The sequence below is a fragment of the Parasteatoda tepidariorum genome, chromosome 9 (assembly GCF_043381705.1).
Source record: "Parasteatoda tepidariorum isolate YZ-2023 chromosome 9, CAS_Ptep_4.0, whole genome shotgun sequence".
NCBI classification, from domain to species: domain Eukaryota; kingdom Metazoa; phylum Arthropoda; class Arachnida; order Araneae; family Theridiidae; genus Parasteatoda; species Parasteatoda tepidariorum.
The window spans coordinates 73,871,911-73,897,536 of record NC_092212.1 but is presented as its reverse complement, the minus strand read 5'-3'; the positions used below and the strand labels follow the sequence as shown (position 1 = coordinate 73,897,536).

Sequence of the window (25,626 nt, the reverse complement as noted above, 5' to 3'; positions counted from 1 at the left end):
ACAACAACATTCCCCCTTTTCAAAATTTGTAATAGAGTTTAAGATTTCACAAATCAAATTATTTTAAAGTAGTGTGTTAATAGCCTCAAAATGAAAACACAGTAAATATGCAATTTTATCACTTGTAAAAATGTAATTTAGTAACACGATTACTGAATTGTCAATTGGAATCTGATTTTTAAAATCAGATGAAGCAATAATTATGAAAACACAAAATTCCACGATGGAAGTCTGCATTTGCAGAAAATAATAATTATGCATATCACCCCTGAATTCACAACTATAAAATTTGATTTTGTAAAATAGTAAAGTTTCCTTTCACATAAAATGACCGAATTCTAAAAAAATTTCAAACAATGAATCTTGGGAGGAAGGTAGTTTATCTAAATCATGCTAATAATTAGTAGACAGTCGCCAAGTCTGAGCTATCAAATTTTGTGATCTTTACCAGCATTATCAATCAAGATAAAAAATTTTGAATCAAAAAACCAAATCTTTCGATTCTTAAAATAAATTTTAATATACGCATTTGTACTCATAGAATGGTATATTCTACCAATACAAAAAAATCAGGAATAACAAAATCTTAAAATCAGGAGAAATAAAGAAAAAATACTTTTCATCAGGAAAATGATGAATCCTGATTTATATCTTTAATACAAATATATCTTTAATTTATATCTTTAATAATATGCTTTTAAATTTAAAATTACTTACTATACATGCCTAAGAAACAAATTTTTCTATATCAAAAAATATACAAAGATCAGGATTTAAGTAAGGAGAGGAGAGGTTTAAGTCATCATTTAGAATTCAATTATTTCTAAGCCATTCTTAGTTTCAGCACAATTATTTCAATTATAGCCACTTACTAGGTCAGCAGCACCGCCTTTTACAACAGACTTTATGTAGATTCCGAGCTTGTCAGCATCAGAGGGAGCCTATAAGAATAAATACCATTTATCATTTCTTAGTATGTGTAAGTTTCAACTTATGTAAATTTTAAAAATATATAAATCTAACAAGGCTAGAATACTGTAGACATTTATATTTCTTGCTATTTAATTTTAATTTTCATGGCATATATTAAAGCAATAATGCTTCGGATACAATGTTGATTAGAGAAAACATTTTAATCAATGCTAAAATTTTAATTATATTTTAATATCACCAACAAATATTTAAAAATATATTTACAGGATACATTTTAATCAACTTTTTAAGCTTTTAAAAAATAAAATTTCAAAAATATTTATAAATAATTAAAACTAAAATGTTACAAAAGTTGTAAATTCTAAGAGAATAATAAGAAGTGCTTGATGCTTAAAACAGCAATGTATGTGGAAGTCCCTACAGAACAATTAATGTATGGAGAAGAACTGTTTCTAACCACTCAGAATAAACAACTCTAAAAGTGAAGAAAATTTTATATGCTGTCAAGTTTTGTTCTGTTACGCAAACAATTATATATAATTTAGTATTTCTAATTAAGGCTTCTTTATCTTACAAATTTAGTTTGAAAAACAATATTATTTGTCACTAAAAAATAGTAATAATTTTATTAGTGTGATTCTCAAGTCTTGACATAAAATGTTCAACATAATTCTGCTCCTAGGAAAAATGTTAGGAATACTTTAAAAACTACTATATTATTAAGACTAAAATTGAAAATTTAGATTTTAGTTGAAAATAATATTTTTAATATAAATTTTAAGAATGCAAAAGATATTTCATAATTACAAGTTGTTGTTTTTTTGTATTTTGCAATTAAACAGCTCATTTTTTTCAACAAGGAAAGAAATAAAAAATTTTTTACCCCAGCAGCAATAATGCTCAGACCGATGCCATTATTACTTTTCTGCAAACGGATTGTAACTACTTCTGCTTCTTGGTTTTTCCAGCTGCTGCTATCATCAACATGACTGTGTAAACTCGGACTACGTGCCTAGAAATTAAGTTACAATTTAATTCTAACGTTTCTTAACTACTTGTTATTTCATATTTTAAAAACAAAGCCATTACCTTTTAAAAGTCACACACTTTCTAAAAAATACTTTAAAAAGATTCAGAAAATATTCAAAAAATAAATAAGAATAATAAATAAATTAAGACAGTAAAGAAAATGTCCATTAAAACACAACAGAACAAATACAGAGACGTTTTCACACATGACCATATGAATCAATAATTGGGGATGATCTAGAAAAAATTAGGTCCATTTAAGGACCATTTTATTATAGAACCTTTCACAAAAATAACAATACTGAAAAAAAAGAAGACTTTTCAAAAAATTTAATTTTTCATCAAACTTATTTTTTAATAACATGAGCATTTTTACATTGATAATTGGGAAATAAAATTAAAATCGTCCAGGAAAACTTTCAAATAAGTTGGTGATGCAATTTTTCTAACAACCAAATAGTGGACAAATTAGTTTTTATTTCTTAGTATTTAAATGCTCTCTTGAGATTACAATCTTATAATAATAAATTATATTAGGTAGACTGGAAAATTCTGTCGGCAAAAGAACACATCTCATTAAACAAAGATGCAAACTGTGCCTTAAAAAAATGGTAGGGCATTTATAATGAAATGTATACAGTAGGTTTACCACTTAGTTCTGCTGGATACTTTCGATACAAGTTTGAATATGTATACACGTCTTTTTTTTGCCATATAACTGTGTCTCTGTAAGCTAGAACATAACAACTGAGTTATAGGACAAATACCCTACCACTTTCTTTCATAAAAGAACCTTAACATTAAACTAAAATAAGGTATGCACTTTTTTGCCACATACGTTTGTCACTGCAAGCTAGAACATAACAACTGAGTTATAGAACAAATACCCTACCACTTTCTTTAATAAAAGAACCATAACATTAAAGTAAAATAAGGCATGCACTTTCGTGGACTAAACTTTCCGTTCAACCTAACAGAAAGTAACTCAAAATCTTCCAGTAACTAGCTCTTAGTTTAGTATTTATTGTAAAAAACTCTTTTTCAAATCTATGTGAACTTTTTTTAATCCTGGCAGAAGAATTAACATACTATTTTGAAACATAAGTGACAAAATTATTGATATACATCTCTCACGGCAAGCAAATTTAGTGTTATATGTCCTTAAATATCAATGGAAATTTCATCAAGTAATTATTATTTTAGCTTATAGAATATCAATTTAAAGAGTTCAAAAAATAAATTTTAATGAAAACATTGATTGCACTTAAAATATTAAAAACATAGTGAAGCGAGAATTTTTTTTACAAATGTTAATAGTTTATCAAAATAAAACAGTTATTTCTTTTTCAGTATTTTAAGGCTAGACTTTAAGTATAAAACTCATGTATTTTAACTCAGTAGTATATTTATGAGCGACATAATAAATATATAAAAAGCCTCACACACATTTACTTAAAGTGTTTAATACATAGATTAATTTTCAAGCAATTTCTCAGAACAATTGAAAGAAACAATATCAAAATAAAATTAACTATTTGAATGTAATACATAAATTTTAATTACCCCAGAAGGCAACCTGCCAATATCTTGATCAGACATGTAAATAGTCCAATACCCAGAAGATGTAGGCTGAATTGTAAGACGACACAGACCTTTAACAAAATATTTAACATGTCATATACAACACTCCTGGTAATATATTTATGTAAAATAAGTTATTAATAATAAAAGCTACTACATTAATGAATTCAAAAATACTTTAATTCTAATCATATATTTTAAAAAATCAGAATAGACAAATTTCATCTTTTACGGATAACTTTAAAGGGAGAGAAGGATGTGGCTCTAATAATTATAATAAAAAAACAAGATAAAAAAATGTTGGTTACATTTTTTAAAAGTTGTTAAAAGTGAAACCCATTTCCAATTAACTGAATTCTATTTTTTACTTAACAATCATATATATCAAAGTAAACTGAGTAGGCAATGTTTAACTGAGGATTTAAAAATATGAAATATTAGTAGTTGTGTTTTTAGGTAAATGAGGACTTCTAAAGAATTCTAATTGAGAGAACACTTTCAATGACAGCAATTTATTTAAGGTAAAAATCATTAGTTTTGATTTATAATTTATAATTATTCAAAACTGTTGAGGATTTCTACCAAAATGTGATCTTAAAAATTTTATTCAAACTGATCCTAACAGAAAGTTGTGTGAAAAAGGTAATAAAACATTAAAATCTATGCTTAATTCTGACTTATTATTGAATTTTAATAGTTCTCAATTTTATCACATTAATATTTTCTGTCCAGTCTGTGTAGGGGGCAGGGAACTGTCCTTGCATCAGAAAGGTTCTGGGTTCGAATCCCGGGCAAGGCATGGATGTTTCTTTCCCTCTATCTGTGTTCTATGTCCTTTCTCCTTTGTGTGTGAATGTGACCCGCCCTATAAACGGGTTGTGGTAGTGTGACGTGGGCGACGCTGTTCCACCGCCGTGGCTTCACCACAGGTGCCCACTGGGTAACGAAAAGAGAATTAGCAGTTCTGGCACTTTCTGTGGCCAATGGACAATAGCTCCAAGTGCCCGCCATTAAAAATAAAAAAAAATAATAATAATTATTTTTTCTTTTTTTTAAATTTACTTACACCCATAATATTCTTTATATTGATACAAAAAAACAAAAAAATGGAGGTTGAATTAGTTGCATAAGTCATTATTTTCAACTATTAAACCATAACTTTTAAAATCAATTTAAAAGCGAAAAAGATTTTGTAGACAAATTGAAAGATCTTTTAATTTTTTTTCAATTTTATTTAAAAATTGGAAACTCATTTCCCAAGGAAATATTATAGTTATAAATAATGATTTTAATTACGTTATTGAAAATTTAGTTTTAAGTCACAAAAAGAAAATAGTTTTCATTTCAATATTTAAATTTTATTTTCACCATTCAATTGTATAGCATTTTTAAATAAATATAAAATAGCAAATTAAAATGAAATATTTGTACATCAATAATAAAGCAATCGTTTTACCTGCTTGAATAAGTGGTTGCAAAAATTCTTGCAATCCAGCTGGAACTCCTCGAACAATATCACAAGAATAACCATCCTCAGGCAACAAGAAAGGCAATTGTAAATCAGAGTCCTCTTCAAGTTTAATATCTCTACCCTCACTTCTAGCTTGTTCATCAGCAGTATTTTCAGCAACCTAAAATAAAAAACTATTATCTAAAAAGCTCTCTAAATATAGCTGTAGACAGTGGTTTCCTTCTAATATTGTTGATTCCATCTATAAAAAAATTAAACTTGATATCTACCAAACTTTCTAATCAGATTTTGACAATTAGATTTTTTATCTTATTATCTGAAAATCAGTTTCTAAATTGCCGATTTAAAATAAATTTCAGTTTTAAAACAGTTTTTTCCCCAGTAAATAAATTAAATTTCACCAACCTTGAAGACCTTATAGCTGATATTAAAAGCTTGGGTATTTATAAAATTTTGTGTCACTATAGTCTTGCATATATTGGGTAAACTAAACATACCCTTAAACACTAACTAAAAAAAAGAAAGAAAAATGAAAGCTATGACCAAAGTCAGGACCTTAATTGATCTTTCATTGCTCTACATAGTTCTAATCACAGGTTTGAGTTTTCTTCTGCTAAAATCATTTAACACTCTTCATCTACTGAACTTAATTTTTGGGTGTCCTTCCATACTTTAAAAAATTCTAATAATTTAGTTAATGACCTTTCCAGCATCCCACTGTTTTTCAATATTTGGAAGTGTATTCTAATTTAATCTGTTGTCCCCTGGAGTTCTCGTCAGATCCCCTCACACCTTTTTTCATATCTTTTTTTATTATATTGTTCAAACTTGTTCCCCTGTTCCTATTGGTTAAACCACTTAGTATGTGTTTGTCTCTTGGCTTTTCTACCATCATTTTGCTATTCAGACACCCAGGAAGGTTCTTGAACTGAAACTATGTCCATTTCAGAACTTTCATTTGAGCATTATTCACCTTTTCTTCCCCTTCTTTTTTTTTTTTTTTTGATTTTTATTCTTTACATTATTCATAAGAAATTTTGAATAGTAAAAAGTAATTTACATTATAAAGTTAGTCATGGATCTAATAACAGTAAACTATTCAGTGAAAGAACTATGTCAGGATACTACAAATAAATAAGACATACCTTTACAACACTTTCAATAAATTCCTGAGGTATATGAGGTTCATCATCTGAAGGTAGATATCGTTCTAAGAGTGTTTGTAACTGCAGCGAGTTCAGTTTAAAGCAAAGAGAACTAATGGAAGCCAGGTCTTCAGAATTACTTTTTGGAGCTTGCAATAAATGAGCAGCCTGAAACACAATTAAATTTAAGCACTATTATAATCAATATAAAATATGCTGGGTACAAAAAAACAATTATCAGTTTATATATTCTAAATTTTTATCAAAAAATATCTCTGGACAAAAAAGTAATTTGCTCGAATTGCCAATTTACTCAACTATAAATTTGAGCTTTATTTTATTTTGAGCTATAAGTTTACACTTAAATTTTAAAAGTTTCAAGGTTTTAAATGCAAACCATACATTTTATAAGAAAATGTGAAGAAAAATTAAAATCTTACTTACATAATTCCCAGCATTATTAAGATTTTATTAATATAAAATGCATCTCAAAATATTTTTTACACCATAAAAGGAATATGTTATCTTCAACAAAAAATTCCAAAGAAGAAAATTTTAATGGAAGTGTTTGAATTTAATGGAAGTGATAAAAAATTAAAAATGTTCCATTGTTATTTCCAAAAAGATCCTACAAAAAATCTTTAAAAAAATTTCAAAAATTATTGCATGCAGTTAGTCCACAAGTCAGTAGTGGGAAAATGAAACAAGATAGAAATTCCTTCCATATAAATTAGTTTCAAATGTTTGAATACATAGAAATTTTTTTTTAAGATTTTTAAAATTTTAGTAAAACTTTTTAGATAAATTTTAGTTAACATATAGTAGAATCACCGCAGTACAAAAAATAGTACTATTTTTAAATATAAAAGTGTAACTACAAAAAATACAAAATTACCTGCACAATACGACTGAGATGACAATCAGCAGCTAATTCCAATCCTTGTTTCTCAGCCCATGCTTCCACACGTCCCAACCTTCTCTTTAGTCTTGCACCCCAAAGTCTCGTACAAAGGTTCATTCTGGTTTCACATACAACTTTATTGAACAGCCACATGTTGATGAAGTGAAAAAGTTGTGAAAACATCTGGATGGTGAGAGCTGCATTGACACGGCATCGCCTCAAAAGTGACATAGCAGATGCTAGCACAGCTAAAACATCAGCTGAAAACAGAAGATATAAAATTTAGCTATAAATGAAATTGCATTTCAATCAGATGATGTAGTACAATAATTATAACACACAAAGTTAGAAAAAAATTCAATAAGAGAGTTTAAACCAAATTCCATGTACTAATTTAGAAATTCAAACAAAGGCTGATTCCTAGGTAAAAAAAATTTCTTTATTTTATTTCATTACTGAAAAAGTGGTAGCAAAAATTAGTAATGAAATATACAGGAAGTCTAAGAAGTATAGAAACAGTGTAATAACTCTAGAAAAAGGTATCTGATCAAAAATTGGAAATCAAATTCGATCTCACTCAGTGGGGGGTAACCCAGCTTCAGAAAGTAGGGAGGGAACAGAATTTGGTATTAAAAAATACTAATATAATTTACACTAAAAAGGTCTATCTTTATTTGATTTGATATGTTTTTCTTAAAGTATGTCTTTAAATAATTTGCAACTCATTTTAATTTAAGATTACAATACCATCTATGAACCAAAATGAGAAAACCAGTAGGTGAAATTGTGGTATTTTTTCTGGTGAATCCAAATCTGCAATAAAAAAGGGGGATTTCTATTTAAGAATTAGATTCTTAGGCTTTACCACAAAATAGTATCCTTGAAAGCATTTTTGTTAAAATATTTTATACTTCTCACTTCTTTTTAGACTTATGATACGGCAAAAAATCTTGAGATATTTGATTGCTGTTATATTTTTTCGGACATTATATTTAATTTAATAAGATACGCACAAACAGAAAGTATAGTGTTTTAAATATCAAAAGAGAGCATACTTGTGCCCAACTCAAATTATTAGTTATTTAAGGTTTAAAAAAAAATTTTGTTATTAACTCTGTTAAAATACTATATCTAATGAAAAGAAGGACCATTTGAAAATTGTGAAGCCCATTAAGTCACGGGAAGAAGGTTACCACTCTGATCAGCATATAGATCTAAAGACACTAACTTTTGAGAAATTGGATGTTATTTAGAGGTTAAGTTGGTGTAAAATCATTCACTTCCTTATTCTGAAATGTTCACATAACATAGAAAAACAGTTGATCACACTAATAACAGAGTTTTGCTATGGTATGACTAATGGCCAAATGTCCAACAGTGTAAAAGAAAAAAGCTTACCAGTTGTACCTTCTTCTTCATTGACATCATCACGGTCTTCAAGGAAAGCTGGCATTGCATCTTGCAGTTCTACTTGTTGACACGTTACAAGACTTCGAAAAGCCAGCTGAACACTTTCTGCTAGTAAATCTTGGGCATCAAGAGTATATGCACTTAAATGGCGATCTTGTTTCAGAAAATGAAGCAATTCAGAAGTATTAGCAAGCCAAAAAGCCAGAGCAGTTGCATCTCGATATCGATCCTAATAAAAATAGATTAATGAAAACTAATTATCTTCAAAATAAAGATAGAAAAACATAATATAGTTCAAACCATATAAAAGCTGGTACAAATGTTAAGGTATATATTTTATACACCATTAATAAGAAAAATTATGAATTTATTCTAATAATAAAGGTAACACAGGAGTATAAAAATGATACATTATACAAAATGCTTAGTGATGATCCAAGGAAAACTAAATTTTAAGAATATGAGATATAAATTTTTCTAGAAAATTTTTAAACTATAGAAATTTATCTAATTACAAGAGCTGAATCCAGACACCAAACTTAAATAAAATGAAACACTTTCTGTAAACACAAAATCTCTTAATAAACTTTCTGCAAAGCAATCTATTGATTCTTGTAACTAGTTTCGACTCCTTCATCTCAACCTAATTCTGACAAAATTTGTTCAAAAATCACTGATTTTTTTATGTGTTTTAACTTTTAAAAAACTTTACATTGATTATTATATATACCAACACATCTTTCTTTAGCAGTTTTAAGTTATAAAACTAGTTACTGATTAATCAAACTTTTTGTCGTATCCCAGTTCTACAAAATTGCTTGCAGAATAGAATATGAGAATTTTAATTTTTTTTTTTTTTAAATAACAACGAGCTAAACTTTCCACAATAGTCTAATTTTTCATGAACAGGGTTTGCATGTTTTTGTATATTATGATGTCCACCAATTACTGATTTACAAACATTTGAGTTAGATACTCAAGAAACTAAAAAATCTATTACCTGTATAACTTGATGCATAACAGCTGCTACATTGTTCATTAAAGCTGTCAGCCTACGAGCACGATCATTCGGGGTAGTTTCGGGCCTGAAATGTGTTGAGGCACGATATCGAGCAGCCATATACAGAGCATATGTTGGTGACAGTTTAAATTGCACTTGACTAGGATCTAGCTGAGTAATTGATGCAGCTAGAAAAGCTTCTTCACCTAAAAATTTAAAAAGAAAATTTTAATTCAAAATATAAGTAGATTGAGTTACAATTTTCATTCAAAAAAACAATTTCCTTTTCAACGATTATGTATGTTGAACACTGAAAAATATGTCACAGGCTACATCCAATTTTGTTAACAGGTAACACAAGAATTACAGACATCCAAAAAATACTGCCAACTAATTTGTTTCAGTGACCCAAAATTAACGAGATCAGATAGCATAGTGAATCAAATATTTTACATGATGAATTGTATGAGTAACTTCGTTATTAAGAAATAAACATAATCTTACAGCTAAACTGCATATTAGCAGAGTTGGTATAACTTGAATTTTAAATATCAAAAAAATATAAAAATTATTTTTTTTCTTCTTTTTGCGCCAGTTGTCTAATTTTGGGTTAAGTGATTTAATTCAAGATTTAAAGAACCTTTTTATAGCAGTTAGGAACCATAGTTTTATGCTACCTAGAATTGTATTTAAAAATTGAGATCTTTTTTCAACAGACTACAAATAATTGAACAATGATAAAAACTTAATCAAAACTACTTATTATTCTCCTTGCTAACAGAAAACACAAACAACGCATGTTATGAAAAATTTAAGATTAGTAGCAAATATGACTAAATTTTATAAAACACATTTAATTTAGAGTATAGATATTGAGTTTTTGTGTATTAAATCCACTTTATGCAAAAATTTGTAACACATCAATGTTATTCAAATATTAACAGGGAGAACTCGCAAAAATACAAAACAAATTAACAAATATCATTTTACAATATGACAAAAACATAGCTTACATTAAAAATCTATGTCCAAATAATTTATTAATAAATTACTGCAACATATATAACTTCATATTTAGTTGCTTACACTTTAAGCAGCTTAACAATTTAATCAATTAAAACACAGATTTGAGCGTTTTTGAGAACTAGCAGCAGCACTCTTTCTAACATGTAACATAAATTATTAATTATTTATACAAAACACTAAATTAAATTTACTTTCCACATTCTTTGTTATTTAAAATTTAATTATAAACAATTAACATTTGACTAGTTTTCAAGTTACAGAATCAATAAATCAATATAAACAATCCAGTTTTCTTGGTTTATTTTAGCAAATTATCTTTATATGTAACACTACAGTTTCAACTAAAATACTTTCTCAATCAACAAAATTGAAACTTTAATTCCCCAGAAACAGGTTTCACCTTTACAAAGTTATTTAATTAACAAGTACTGGAGCTTTTGCTACACAGAGAAAGTATATGCAATTAACATTTAACTATGCATTAAAGTACTTTTAAAAATTTAAAAAGGTTAAACTTTTCTAAAATTTTTAGGAAAATAAAAAAAAGGAAATATTTTTTTATAAAACCATACCATCTTCCCAGAATTCTAAAACAGCTGGAAGAATAGGATCATTGCCCCTCTTCTGGTCATATCTCTCACTACTGCGTCCATGTGTACTTTCACGACCTAATGACCTATGAGAAAGAGCATCGTCAGACTTTTTGGAAAGACGCTCTTCTCTGGAATGTGTGGATACTGTTTCGACATTGCCATCCGCATCAAATGTAGTTTCATAGCTACCATGATGATGTAGAGACACCTGGTCCTCCCTTCGACTTCTGTGAAAAATAAAAATTATTCATTAAGGGAATTACTTGGGTTTTAAAATTTCAACAAATTCATTGCTTCTGGATTTTAAAATTTAAAGGCTATTCTTCCTTACCAATAGAAAACTAATAAAATATAGATTTATGCATGAGCACAAGATGTTATTTCACTGACTCTGAAGAACAGGGAGAAGAAAAATAAAATTTTTAAAATCTTTAGAAATACTTATCTAGTACAGTTATTTTTCAAAATTTCCTTTGAAACAAAATTACTTGATTTATTTGTCTTTTCTTTTTTGGCACAAGAGTCTACTTTATTTATGTATTTATTATAATTAAATTGATAAACTTAACTAATAGAAGCCGATTTTTATTTAATTGATCTTATCCCTAAATTCTTATTCTCCCTGTATTTGAATTAAGCTACAACATTAAATAATGTTCAATTCCTAAACTATGATACTAATTGGTGAAAATTGTTACAGCTATAGTGGTATTTAAAATTTACGTAAAATTAATAATTTGAATTATTTCAAATGGAATGATATATCATCAATAAAAAAAAATACAATATGAATGAACAACAAATGTAATAACAATAAGGTGCAAATAATCATAAGGTTAAGGATAAATTATAGAGATATATCTCAAAATAATAAATACAATATATTATAAAAGGTCCGCAACTACACCTAAGTTTCCTAGTCACAGTGAAATGCTAACATTAGCAATTCAAAAATTGTAAGTTTATAACAATCTGAAAACGACTTGCAATATTGCAAAAACTCTCAATCCAGTCTGTTATCGGTAGACAAAAGCAGTCTATTTATATATTTTAAATCAAAACATGTGGTGGTTTGAAATAAAAGAGAGGTGAATAGGTTTATTTCATTTTTTTAAGCTTCTTTATCACTGTATTAACATTAAATATGTGTATTTATTTATAACTACAAGCTTACTATAACGATAATAACACTTGCATTTTAAATCATAGTTATAATGGAATTTCACTGTATTATTACTACACAAAAAAAAGAATTTTAAATTAAGATGAAAAATATTTTCTTAAATGAGTAATGTAAAATTTATATTGCATAAATTGAAATGAATAATAAAATTGTAATTGTATACATTGAAATGAATACTAAAATTGTAATTGTATAAACTGAAATGAATAATAAAATTGTAATTGTCCCTCTAGGCCTCACTCCTTACTTTAAGCTAAAGGCTCTCCAGCAACAACAACAAAAAATGATTTTCAGCAAGTAAGAGTGTATAGTGGAGAAATTTCAGTGAAACACTTCAACAACACTTGGAAGGTTAAATATACATACAATTATTAATATACATATTTTTTTTAATATCAAAAAAACTAACAAAAATATCTTACTAATTATGTAACTAAAGTTATTATACATTTAAGGATAACATACGAATATTACCTTTCTATAAATTCAGGATGCTGTCGAGGGTCAGGTAACATGCCATGTTTCTAGAAAAGAGAAATAAATATGTTACAACCAAACATACATAACTGAATGTAGTGAAGATAAATGATCTTCGAGTATTTTGATCGAAACTTTGTTGAAAATATCCTTAATTACCTGGTCATGAAGTGGGTCTACAAATCTAAAAGTATGTAGTTTTCCAAACCGCACAACCATTCCATTCTGTAAGATAGTTGTTTCATATATTCTCATACCATTCACATAAGTTTCTGCATCTCTACTGCTAGGAGTGACAGTAACTATTCCCTGCGTATGAGCAATGACACAGTGGCGGGGTTGGACATTTGGACCAAAGAGCTGCAATTTTAATAACCGAAGATGTAAGTAAATAAATAGGAAATCATAGATCAAAATAAACACAATTCAATAAAAAAGACGGTTAAATGTTTAGAAAATGTAATGTGTTTATAAAAGTGATATCAGCATGATATCACAAAATCAACATATTTCAAAATATAAGGATTAAAATACTAGAATAATAAATAGAAGAATTTGATCATGAAAAATTTCAAATATAAATAGAAAATATAGATAAATAATATATGAGCAATAACACTGAATTCATCACCATAAAAATTTGATAATATAGAATAGTTATTAAGTTTTCTTAAATATGAAGCTTAAAAAGCAATGAATCTTGTGTTGAAAGCAATTTGTCTAAGGCATGAAACAATTAGTAGACAATTCCTTAACTTGAATAAAACAATGTTGGATCAAAATCTGATTCTTTAAATCTGATTTTATTGTAAAATCCACATTAGTATTTGATGAAAATAACATTCTTTAGACACCTAAAAATTAGGAAAATCATGACAAATAGCTAAAAATTCGAATAAATATTTTGCATCCAGAAAATCTGGACAACTACTGACTTTGGGAAACTTGAATAAGCATTAATCTAAACATTTTATAAGACTAACTTCAACTATAAATTCAAATGTCAACAACAACAGAATAAGAACTCATGTTCTGGAAAAGGACTTCAATAATTATAAATGTTCTATGGGTATCTTCATTAATAATCATCTCTCCCTATTCACCTTATTATGGATGTTGTTTCTATTATAGAAGATGGTAGCACAATAAGAGGCATTTATGACTCCTGGATGATAGAAATTCATTGATTTTTACCAGTTTGAATTAAACAAGTTTTTTTATGAACACATATTTTTTTATACATTTTTATTTAAACGCTTCAACAAAAAAAAGTTCTTAAAAACAGTTAAGAGTTATGAATAATATATTATGAAGAATAAAAATTATTAAATAATGTGCATAAAATAGTGATGTCCACTATGTAATATATGAATATTTCATACATTAAATACATACAAATTATCTTCAGTATAAATCAATAAATTATAAAATTAAATGAAAATATAATACATTTCCAATCAACTTCGTCCATTCTTGAATAAAATTTAATTTGCACTTAAAAATGCACAAATTCACTGCAAAAAAATTTTTACCTGCAAATATTGTCCCCCGATAGAGCTACTTCTTTCACTACCAACTTCAGTAACATTAAGATAAAGTCTATGTTTCTTGGGAGGCCCATGTCCATCACTGCCATCTGTAGACATGTCAACAAATAAATTTTTTAAAAAAACTTAGATTTTAACAAAAAAGGAAAAATTTTAATTTCGTGTACTAGTTAATATTTCCACAAATAACAATTGTAATATTGAGGTATAAGGATCTAGATCAATTTCTTCCATTCGGAAGGAAAACAAAGCCTTAAATTAGGATATAATTTCTTAATATAAATACCTGAATTTAATTCGAGGAGATAGGGTAGTTTTTCAATTGTGTCATCCTGCCTGTAACTCATATCATCATTTTTAGTTGGCTTAGGCTTTTTTTTCCTCTTTCTGGGCTGGTAATCAGCAGGTCGTCTTCGAACATGAAATGATAAGGCACCTATAAAGATAAAATAAAAGCATTTAATGATTGAGCTAACAACAGAACGTAAAGTTTCCTTTTCTCATAAGGTTAACAATTTTCTACAAGCTTCAAAAATTTTTTAATTAAAATAAAATATGAATAAAGTATATTGTTCATTATGTTTGTTAAAAATAAAAATTTTAAAACAAAAACAATACTTAATAGTTAGAAAAGCAAATAAAAATGTTTTCTTTGTCAAATGAAATTATGCCAAGATAATTATTCATGAAGTATACCATACTTTAAAAAACTGCAAAAATTTTGTAACTTAAAATATTTTAAGCAAATTTTTCACAGCTATTTTCAGGGGGAGGAAACAGATAATACAAAAAGTTTGTAATTAGTTATGTTTTCAACCTTTCAGGTAGAAAAGAATATAACAGTTAGAAAACAGAATAAATCAATTTACGAACTATCATTTCCATAAAATCTTCATTCTTATATGAACCACAAAAATTTTTCATAACTCAATACTAGTTTTAAAAACATTATTTATAAATATTTTTGTAAAGAATAAAAACGAAAAGATTATTCAAATTTATATTACTTATCTGTTATGTTTAAACCTGCCACTCATAAATAATTTGAAATAAAAGTTATACTATTGATTCTTACAAAAAAAAATCAATAAATGAGAACAAAAATAATAATAAAAACACAACTAAGAATTAATATTTTCATAACTAAATCATGCCAAGACCCATGATTGTAAAAAAACAATAATTGCCTAGTCTTACTATTGATTACATTAGGCTTTACTTTCTACCAATTACAGCAAACTTTACTCTTGATTAATTACAGCAAACTTTACTCTCGATTAATTACAACAAGCTTTAAGCAAGTGATTTATAATAACATTTGTGGCAGATTTGAATCAATACTATACATGCAACAAAAAAGTCTTCCTACAAAAAAAATTAATCATACCAATATACTTTTTTTAAAGTAAAACAATGCAAAAGAAAGTAAACAAAAGATCAAATAACTATGAAAAATGATCTTTTCAGTATTTCAACCAACACCATTATCAATGCAGAAATAACTATCAATATTTTAAGTTTGATCATGGTACTTGTTACAGAACTCAAATGATTGTCAGTCTCAATTAACTGCATTATTTGAACTCTTTACATTTGTTGTTCTATTTTATATAATTTATAACAATGTCTGTAACAGAAGGATATCAAATTTTCTTAGAATATCAATACGCTTTATTTATTTTTATTTTTTTAATTTTTTGGTCATAATGTAAGTATCAAATCAGAATTTTGAATCAACCAGAATTCATTAACAGTTTGTTTTTACCTTTGTTCCGATTATGCTGCTGTTGAATCATCAGAGGACAATCATCATCATCTAATATATATTCTCTGATACCGCCATTTTGAAGATCGGGACCATCATTTGTATGATGTGATACTATAGTTTGTACAAGACAATACATAAAAGGATCTTCTTTATCGTACCCATATTTATTCAATATCTCTTTTACCACATAGGATGCAGTATCTTTTGTAGAAAGTAAAAGTGTTTTGTAAGGCACATCTTTATTTAAAGCTTCTCCAAATATTCTCAAGGTACCACCTAAAAATACCATATAAAATGCATTAAAAAATTTATAATACATGTTTTTGTAATGTATTAATATTGGAATAAACATGGTTAAACCTCACTATCACAAACTCAATGTAAGATACTAAAATCTTTTAACATTAAAAATTTCAGATACGGAAAAATGTAAGAGTTTTAAAATTTAAATTAAAATATTTGTTAGCATCTTAAAAACTATTATAGCATACTTAATTCAAAAATAAAAAACATAAAACTATTTAATAGTTACATGCATTTATACAAGTATTTTATAATAACATTTAAAAAGTGTACAAAATTTAAATTTTTCGCTAGAGTAAAAAATTACCATAATCAGCACAGTAGTTATTTTTACGTAAATATTTCCAATAACCCCCAAAGCTTCTTTCTTCCGAAGAAAAATATTTGGTGAAAGCAGTTGATAAATTTACTTGATTAGAGTAAAAGATTATCAATCAGAACAGATCTTATATCTATATAAATATTTCCAATAACCCCCAAAACTTCTTTCTTCCAAAGAAAAATATTTGGTGAAAGCAGTTAATGATAAATGAACTTGATTAATTGACATTTTTATCTATTATAAAAAAAGTGTATCTATAAAAATACAGATTAAAATTGAGCACATAAAATGAGCTAATTAAATATCATTTTTTTTTTAAATTTTTTAATTACCTGCATCAGTGCCACCCTCTTGACAAAACTGTTGAAGTTTTTTCTCTAATATTTGCTGCCTCCTTCTTCGCATAACTGCTTCTGGATTGGAAATTGATCGAGTAAAGCTTGTTTCAGGAAGCTCAGAGTATAGTCGCTCAGCTATACCATCTTTCTTACTTTCTTCAGCAGCCTGCAATTGCAATATAAAAATTTATAAGATAGCACTTTTGGAGTAAACATACAAAGGATACTTTCATTCACATAATATAGTTAATCATCTGAGTATAGACTACTTAATAATATTAAAACTGCCAACATTTCAAAACGCACACAATAAAGTTTTTTTTCAATAGATAAATATCAACTTATACTGAAGATCAAGACATGTTTACTTGTAAGCTGTTATTCTTTTATAGAGGGTTAAAATATAAAACAAAAATTGTCTAAAATATAATATACACGAACATGTGATCACAGATGTAATTTGTCAACATCACAGAAAACGTTTTCGTATCACTCATTATAAACAAAAAATGGTCAAAAATTCCTTAATTTACCATGTAGTCAATATTTTTTAATTTACAAACATAGCAGAAAGTTTTTTAGTAATATTCATTTAAAAAGATAAATAGTTAAAATTTCCTAATCTTAACCCACATAAAGTGATTATCACTCTAATAATAATAATCACACTAATAATAAATTTGAGAACAACCAACAAATCCATTCAAAAAATGACGTTATGTAAAACTTTGAATAATTCTTGCTTAAGGATTACAAATCAACTTATTTCTTGACGAATTTTGAAGAAGTCATTGATAAATAAACACTAATTGCGCTGAACAAAACTCTTAGTAGAATCAAGGTGGTCACAGTGCAGTTTAAAAATAAAATTTTTAAAAAAAAAAGAAAGATAAAAAGCAAATAACAACTCAGGATCAGCAAAGAGGGAAGGGATTATTTAGATTATATTAGACGTTATTTTATTTAACAGAATTATAAATTATATTTAGTTGTGCACTAACTCTTAATATAAAACCTTATTCTTTTTTATGCAAACAATTTGATCTAATTTGAGTTAATAAAAGGTGGAACAAAGTAATAGATAAAATAACTACTGCAATATAAAAAGTTACAAAATATGAGAAAAGTTATATACTAACAAATATGAAAATAAATATAAAAGAGCAAAATAAAAACCTTCAGTCTCTCTCGTTTTTCTTTCTTCTTCTTCTCTTTCTTTTCACGTTTAGATAATTTTCTTTTGAAATTTTCATTATCACAAGCATCCATACTAGAGATCTGAAATATAAATATGAAATTAAAACTAGGATATTTTGAAGGAGGAAAATCTGCCTGCTGTAGAAATTTATTTTGCATAAAATTATCAAAGTTTAAAAAAAAAAATTTTTAATCAGTAACAGTTTATCAAAAACAAGTTAATTTTTTTAAAAATGAATTATACTTCTTGAATTAAAAATAAGGTTCACATAAATAATAAAATGAATTGTGAAATTTATATGAGAAACTCATTGTTAGAGAAACATTGAAAGTAAGAAATATAAATATTTAGTGTTCCTCTGACAGAATTTTTTTGTTTTTTTAAACTTTCTACAGAAAAATGTGGAAGATAATTAAAATTATTCACATTATTTAGAGATACTTAATCAGTAAAATATATGAAGTGCATAGATTTAGTGATGATTTGATAATTTTTATTTTAGTGATAATTTTTATTTTAGTAATAATTATATAGATTTAGTGATGATTTGATGATTTGATAATTAATCCTAATTTCAAAATTAAAAATTTAAAACAAAAATAAAGGTTATAAATTAATTTATTAACAAATAATTGTTTCATTTGTTTGTCAGTTTTGTATTTATATAAATTTAATAATATTTAATTAGTTAATAAAACCAAAGCATTGTTAAATTTGATTTATTTGTATATTGACACACTAGATGTGAGAAGAGCCCTGGTTGGAAGACATCAGTTTGCAAGCTGTAAGTAGTTTTCCTGCTTAAAATAAAATTTAAAAATATTTCACCTTCCTTCAAACTAAACAGATACATAAATCTCTGTTTGGTTCAGTTAAAAAGCATAAAAAAAATTATTGATAAACAATTTAAAGGTATGTCTTAAATATTATGGGTCTAAAAATAGAGAGTCTCAAATTTTGGCCTTATGTATTTTTAAAAAAATGCCTTTATTATTAAATCTCAGGTGAGAATGAATTGAAATTCTATCAATCTTGAGCTCAGAACTCCAGAAGTTCATCTAGTAAACAGGTAAATCAGGCTTAAATTAACTCTGCAAACAATTAAAAAAAAAAAAAATACTGTTTCAAGCAGTTAAATTAAATCCTCAATTTCTATAATTCTTCTATTTCTAATATTGCAAGTAACACTGATTCAAAACTAAATATTTTAATAATAGTAAGATGAAGGCACAAAATAGACACCTTTCATTTTTAATATTCATAAAATCCTTAAAGATTTGTACTTTTCACAAAAGTTTTAAAATTCTTAATTAAATCCAGTTAAATAGGATCTATAATAACATTTGAAAAATGAGGAATCAATAATTATTTGAAAACACATATAAATGTATTTTCTTATTTATAGGTATATATTTTAGTTAAGTAGAACATACATAGGACTTTTCATCCATGCGTCGAAGAAGAAATCTCCCTTCTCGGTCATCTCTATGCCAGTCTAGCTGCACAAGAAGGACCCTCTCATCTCCTTTTAACTTCCTCTCCTCTGCAAACACAATGAAAAAAACATTGAAAATAACAATTAAAAAAACATTATTCTTTTTTATTAATAAAAGAATTATGTTTCCACTATTTCCATACCTCCATTTTCATGAATTTCATAAAGGGCATATTCAGGAATAGAAAGCATTCGAATATCTGGACGGAATTTTTCTATTAATGTTTCTATTACATCTGATGTAGTTGCTGTGCTGGCAACCCTTATGCATTTGGTAGCTACCTTTTGACCAGCATCTTGGAAATAAAACCTCATAGCCCCATGGAACTCTAATTCCTAAAAAAAAAATTTTAAATTTAAATTCATTTATTGATTAGAATTTCTTAGAATTCTAAAAATTATTAAATCAAAATAAAATTTAGTGCTTAATTTAATTTTTTTGGTATTTTTATGACAATTTAGCAAAGCTTGCCATATTTACAGAAATACTTTTTTTTCAAAAAATAAAAAATTAAAAAAAAGACAACAGAATTTTTTTTTATTTCTATAGGTAGTTATTGTGGTTATAACACACTCAATTAAATAAAAAAATTAAATAAATTGTTAAAGTAAAATGCAAAAGTTCGAAAATTATCTTCCTAATTTTTAAATTAACCATTTTTTTTTTAATCCTTTAAAAGTAAATAAGTTATAGCATATTTGTTTGCACTTGCAAAATAGATTATGAATCAATCTATCTCTTGTTTATTTATTTATTTATTTTTTAATGACAAAGCAATTGATTGGTTCACAACTATATACATTCAAAACTTTAATAATAATTCAGATTGGAAATTGAGGCATTCATTTATTGATTTTAAACATATAGTAAAAAATGCAGTTTTTTAGTTAAATTAACGCTAGGGATACATTGATGCATAAGGCCTTGGACAGATCTATTCATTCATAAGTAAAAAAATTCACATCAAAATCTGAACAAAATTTTTTTTTTCATTAAATGTAATTGGTAGTTTAATAGCAAGACAATAAACAATATAAAAATGCCAATTGACCCAATTGTCACTTTTTACCATCCTAATAACGATTTTCCAAATTTAAAAAAAAAATCTCATTGAAAATTTGTCTCTGTCTTGTTAAAAAATTTAAAGCCCTTGTGTTAGGGGAATTTTTTACAAATTAGTATCGAAATAATAAAATTACTAAATAAAGCATTTTAAACTTTTAATTTGCTGATTAAGTTCAAAGCATCTAATAATCATTCCAGAATAAAAACTATAAATAACGCATATACTACTTGATCAACTATACAATCTCAAAACAATAAACATCGCCATTAGCATCGATTGTTAAATTATTTAAATTCTTTTAAAATTATGTTTTAAGACATTTCATAAGGAAAAAAAACTATTTTGTAGTTATAATTCAAAAATTAAATCAAAAGATGGCAGTGACTTTTAATTAAACATTACAACTTCATGCGTCATTAGTGTTGTAGGGAATTCCGCCGATTCCAGGCATGAAAATTTTGCCCAAAAGTTTTAAATTAAGTATATAAGACTACATTTTAAACCAATAATTCGTAAAATGTTCGAACTCAAAAAAGTTAACTTCACTTTTAGATAAAAGTCACGTTTTTCTATATTCTCAAAATTAGAGAAAGACATTAATAAAATCAAATATGTTCAAAAAACTCAAAAAATAATTAACAAAAAACTCAAAAAATAATTAACAAAAAATAATTATAATTAATAAGAAATAATTATAATTAATAAGAATAAATAAAAAATTATAATTAATAAAACACAAAGCGCAGAATATTTTTGAATTTTAAAAAAAATTTCCAAAACAAAACAAATCTACAATTTAAAAATAAAAAAAAAGCTAAACGTTTTAGTGTGTATAATGATTAATCAGTACATTACATTTGAGCTATTAGGACGTAACATTTGTGAAAACGTAAAATTTTATTTCGCCATTCAGGTTAAGATTCGGCATTCACTCAAACCCTTTTGATATCCCATCAGCAGTTAATTAACGTGTCACGAATTCCCGACTACAAATGGATGTAGTTTCCTCATCTACGAAGAAACTATGCAAGTTTTACAACTGCGTGCTAAATTCTTGTTAAGCTACATGACACAAAAAATAAACACTCCCATTGAACATTAATATCTTAATGACAGGTTTTATACTGGCAACCAAATTATTTTGTCAACTGCGATTTTGTTGACAATAGTAAACAAAATAATGACACTATTTTATTCTGGTTAATCGTGTTTCAAAAAAAAAGATATACAATAATTGGTATTTTTATTAAATTACTAAGTTTTGAAAAACAAATTCATTTTTAAAGCATCAATTTTACATCCAAGAAAGTTGATTCTAAGAAAAACGAATTATAAAGTTTTAGAATTTTCAGGAGCAAGCATCCGATTGAAATTGTAAAAATAAATATATCTATCTACGAATGTTACTTTAAAAAATTAAAAAACAAAATTTGAAGTTTTTGATGATGAAAAAAAAAATTGAAAATGGGGTGGACAAGACGGTGTTTTCCTTAAAACTCCCGAACCAATACTTCCTCGTGTTTCAATTGTCTTCTTCACTAAACGTTTCGTTGTTCTTTTCTACGCTAGGATAGGAACCGCTTTTTGCCAGTCTTCACCCTGTAATAACTCTCGGGAAGAACCGATTTCCTACGTTATAGATTTGTCAAAACCTCAAAATGCAACAGTTGGCGATCGTCTCTTTTGTGAAAATTGGACATAAACCGTTCTTCCCCCTTGGTCTTCATTTATCAAATACGAAAAGCAATAAATAGTAATCAAGTTGCATGGTTTTAATTTTCAACACTGTTGAACAGTATGAAAGTAACATAAAACTAAATTTCTGCAATCAAAAAAAATGTTCTTATGTTTGATAGAAAATCAGCTTCATCTAGGCAGCGATAGTAATTGTAGAAGCGGGGGAATATAATTGAAGAATAAGAAGTACCATTACTTTTTCCCCCTAGAACAAATCAGTTTTTTTCTGTTACAAACAAATTGCAAGAAATCGTCATCTTTAATTGTTAATTCTACCATGCAACATGAAATTATAGTATCACTAGAAAACTTTAATAAGCATAAATTAGTAGTTTCCTGCAATGCAAAATATTTATTTTTAGTTGTGGTAAATTATAATTAATTAAACTAACACAATCAACTGCAATGATTAGCATATAGCTTTCTAGAAATTGTCTGGGCTTAACTCTAACTCTTCGTTCTATAAAGTATTGCATTCTTTAACACCTTATTTGTACGTTTATATATTTATCACTGCTATTTATATTTTTTTAAAAATTAACTAAATTTAATTTGAAAAAACAGTTCTAAAGCTATAAGATTAGTTAAAACTTTTTATTAATTTAAATCAACTAAAGAGGAATTTCGTTGATTTAGAGAAAAGGGATTTACTGCTTCCACGTTAACTTATGAAAATTATTTCCTCATTTATATAATATATAATTAATATTTGTTTCACTTTATTCTTGAAAAGTAAAATAGTTATTAAAGAACAAATTATAGTTATCTTTGAGTTTTTTTAATTTTTTTTCTTATTTTTTAAGGTCTGAAAAAAGAGAAAAGTGATACATCGTCCCTGCAAACTTATAGGAACTAATTTTAAAATAACTAATTAATATTTAGAAATATTTGTGTTTCCTTTTATTCATTGAAACTAGCTCTAATATACCAAGATACAGAATTTTAAGATTGCAAGTATTTTTATAACCATTTCAAAACTGTTAAAGCTTTTTTCTGTCAGAAAAGAACCCTTAATAAATTATCCATTATTTACAACAACTCAGAGATGCCAACTTACTCCGGACAGCAAATATATATTTTAAAGTGGTAGTTTATTAATTGTGATTCATGGTTTAATAAATTCAATTTAGTTGATTTTTATTCACCACTTTTTCTAAATAATTCGTAGACTTATATAATTCACTACTTTCTAGTTCTAAGGTCATACTATACCTTTCGAAAAGCAAGCAAAAATAGTTAAATATTTGCAAAATTTACTTTGTAGTTATTTACCGTTTTTTTTAATTATTTTAGAGTGTCCGGAGCAGTTGGCATCTCTGACAACTAATAACTAAATATTATTCACCAATCTAGACAAAACAATAACAATCCACGNTAAGAGTTTCATATTATCATGGGTCTGTCCAGACATTTTGTGAAAGGTCCGTTTTTGTAAAATTGTGAAAAAATGACTCGTAATTTGTGAATGTAAAATAAACGTTAAGTGACATTCTTTTAACCAGGGTCCGCTTTTGTGAATTTGTGCAAATAGGGTCCGTTATTGTAAAAAAACTTTTTCAAGGAGTTTTTAAATTGTAAAGACATACAAGATAATGCTCAACACTGTAAAATTTTAATTAAAAGAATTAATTTTAAAAAATAAACAGCATTTGCAGCTACTAAATTAGCGATGCAACATACAAATATTTGGTATTTACAAATATTTGGTATACTGCTGAACGCAGAATATTCATTTCGGGCGAATAAAGGAAGAAGCGTCTGCCGAAGACAAAATTTAGTTCGTTTACATTAGTCTTTCAAGTACATAAGCATATTTTGGGAAGGGTTTATTCGATTAACAAAACAATAATGAGGATAAACAAATTTGTGAAGGGTCCGATTAAAAGATAAAAACGGAGCCTTCACAAAATAATTTAAGTTAAAATATTTTGTGAAGGGTCTGTTTTTAGGAAAAGATATTTCGGATCCAAATTTCTTCTAAACAGACCCGTGACTATTAAAGCTTTTTTCTGTCAGAAAAGAACCCTTAATAAATTATCCATTATTTACAACAACCAATAACTAAATATTATTCACCAATCTAGACAAAACAATAACAATCCACGTGACTTAAAAAAAAAATTCTAACATAGAAAACTCCTAAAAGCTTTTCAAATTTCAGCAATCCAAAACTAAGAATAGCTTCCGACGAAATTAAAACGTAGCTGTCAAATATTAAATATTTTTAAGAAGTTAATTGGACCTGTTAAGAAAGAAAAAGGTGTACTTCTTCCTCCTTAACTTACGAGAAATTACATGAAAGCATATTCCTTAATTAAGTAATTAATGACAAATGGCTCTGTTAAACCTAATTACCGAATTTGAAAGTTGTAAGCATTTTTTAAACTATTTCAAACCTTTAATAATAACAACTTTTTTTTAGTCATAATAAATTATCTATTACAGACAACTTTAACATAATCCTTTAAAATATTATTTGTATCCGTTACACCACGCCTTAAATATTCACCAAAATAGACAAAGCAATAACGGTCATCGCGACATGAAAAAAAGAAAAAGAAAGCCAATTTTCACAACACCAAACTCGTAAAAAGCTATTCAGATTTCAACAATGCAAGGCTAAGGAACAGTTCCGGACGAAATTAAAGTTGGGGCGATGAATGAGCTACTCCCACGACTTTGAAAAGCCGGCATCCGGTTGAGATGATCCTCGGCGGGAAGTTTCTCATGAAGCGTAACGCAGCTCAGCGGATTAGATACAGTTAGAAAGGCAAGAATTATTCATAGGCACGTCTACAACCAATTAAATTAGCATTAAAAGTAAAAATCTTGACAACTTTAGAAAACAAAAAGCGGCTGGAATTCTTTCTCCAGAGAAATGGTTCGATGAAAGCAAATAGAGAAAGTTGAGAAATGAGATGTTAAGGGAACGCTTCAGGTGGCAAATACTTGAACGATAAATAGTTTTGATATCTGTCACGTTACGTTTGACACTTTAATGATGATAACATCACCATAGACGCATAATTCATTGATATCGATAGAAATTTTATATAAAGCGTTTCCTTAAATGCTTTGTCGAGGGTAGGCCTGAAAATTCAT

At 26.9% G+C, this 25,626-nt stretch overlaps 1 protein-coding gene across 4 annotated transcripts in view; it reads right to left on the bottom strand.

Annotated features, from left to right (window-relative positions):
• The window catches only part of LOC107451438 (adherens junction formation factor afadin), an 89,311-nt gene that overhangs the window by 21,291 nt on the left and 42,394 nt on the right, over positions 1–25,626 (bottom strand). For all 4 annotated transcript variants that reach the window (XM_043043823.2, XM_043043822.2, XM_043043825.2 and 1 more), the window contains exons 2-19: positions 19,864–20,056; positions 19,659–19,768; positions 18,204–18,305; positions 17,022–17,193; positions 16,062–16,340; positions 14,583–14,732; positions 14,282–14,385; positions 12,909–13,109; positions 12,747–12,796; positions 11,069–11,316; positions 9,471–9,676; positions 8,459–8,699; positions 7,055–7,320; positions 6,160–6,327; positions 5,000–5,174; positions 3,526–3,614; positions 1,817–1,945; positions 873–941 (exon numbers count right to left, since the gene is read on the bottom strand). In XM_043043823.2, coding sequence (XP_042899757.1) covers positions 873–941; positions 1,817–1,945; positions 3,526–3,614; positions 5,000–5,174; positions 6,160–6,327; positions 7,055–7,320; positions 8,459–8,699; positions 9,471–9,676; positions 11,069–11,316; positions 12,747–12,796; positions 12,909–13,109; positions 14,282–14,385; positions 14,583–14,732; positions 16,062–16,340; positions 17,022–17,193; positions 18,204–18,305; positions 19,659–19,768; positions 19,864–20,056 — 2,952 coding nt within the window. The remainder of the gene's footprint in view (positions 1–872; positions 942–1,816; positions 1,946–3,525; positions 3,615–4,999; positions 5,175–6,159; positions 6,328–7,054; positions 7,321–8,458; positions 8,700–9,470; positions 9,677–11,068; positions 11,317–12,746; positions 12,797–12,908; positions 13,110–14,281; positions 14,386–14,582; positions 14,733–16,061; positions 16,341–17,021; positions 17,194–18,203; positions 18,306–19,658; positions 19,769–19,863; positions 20,057–25,626) is intronic.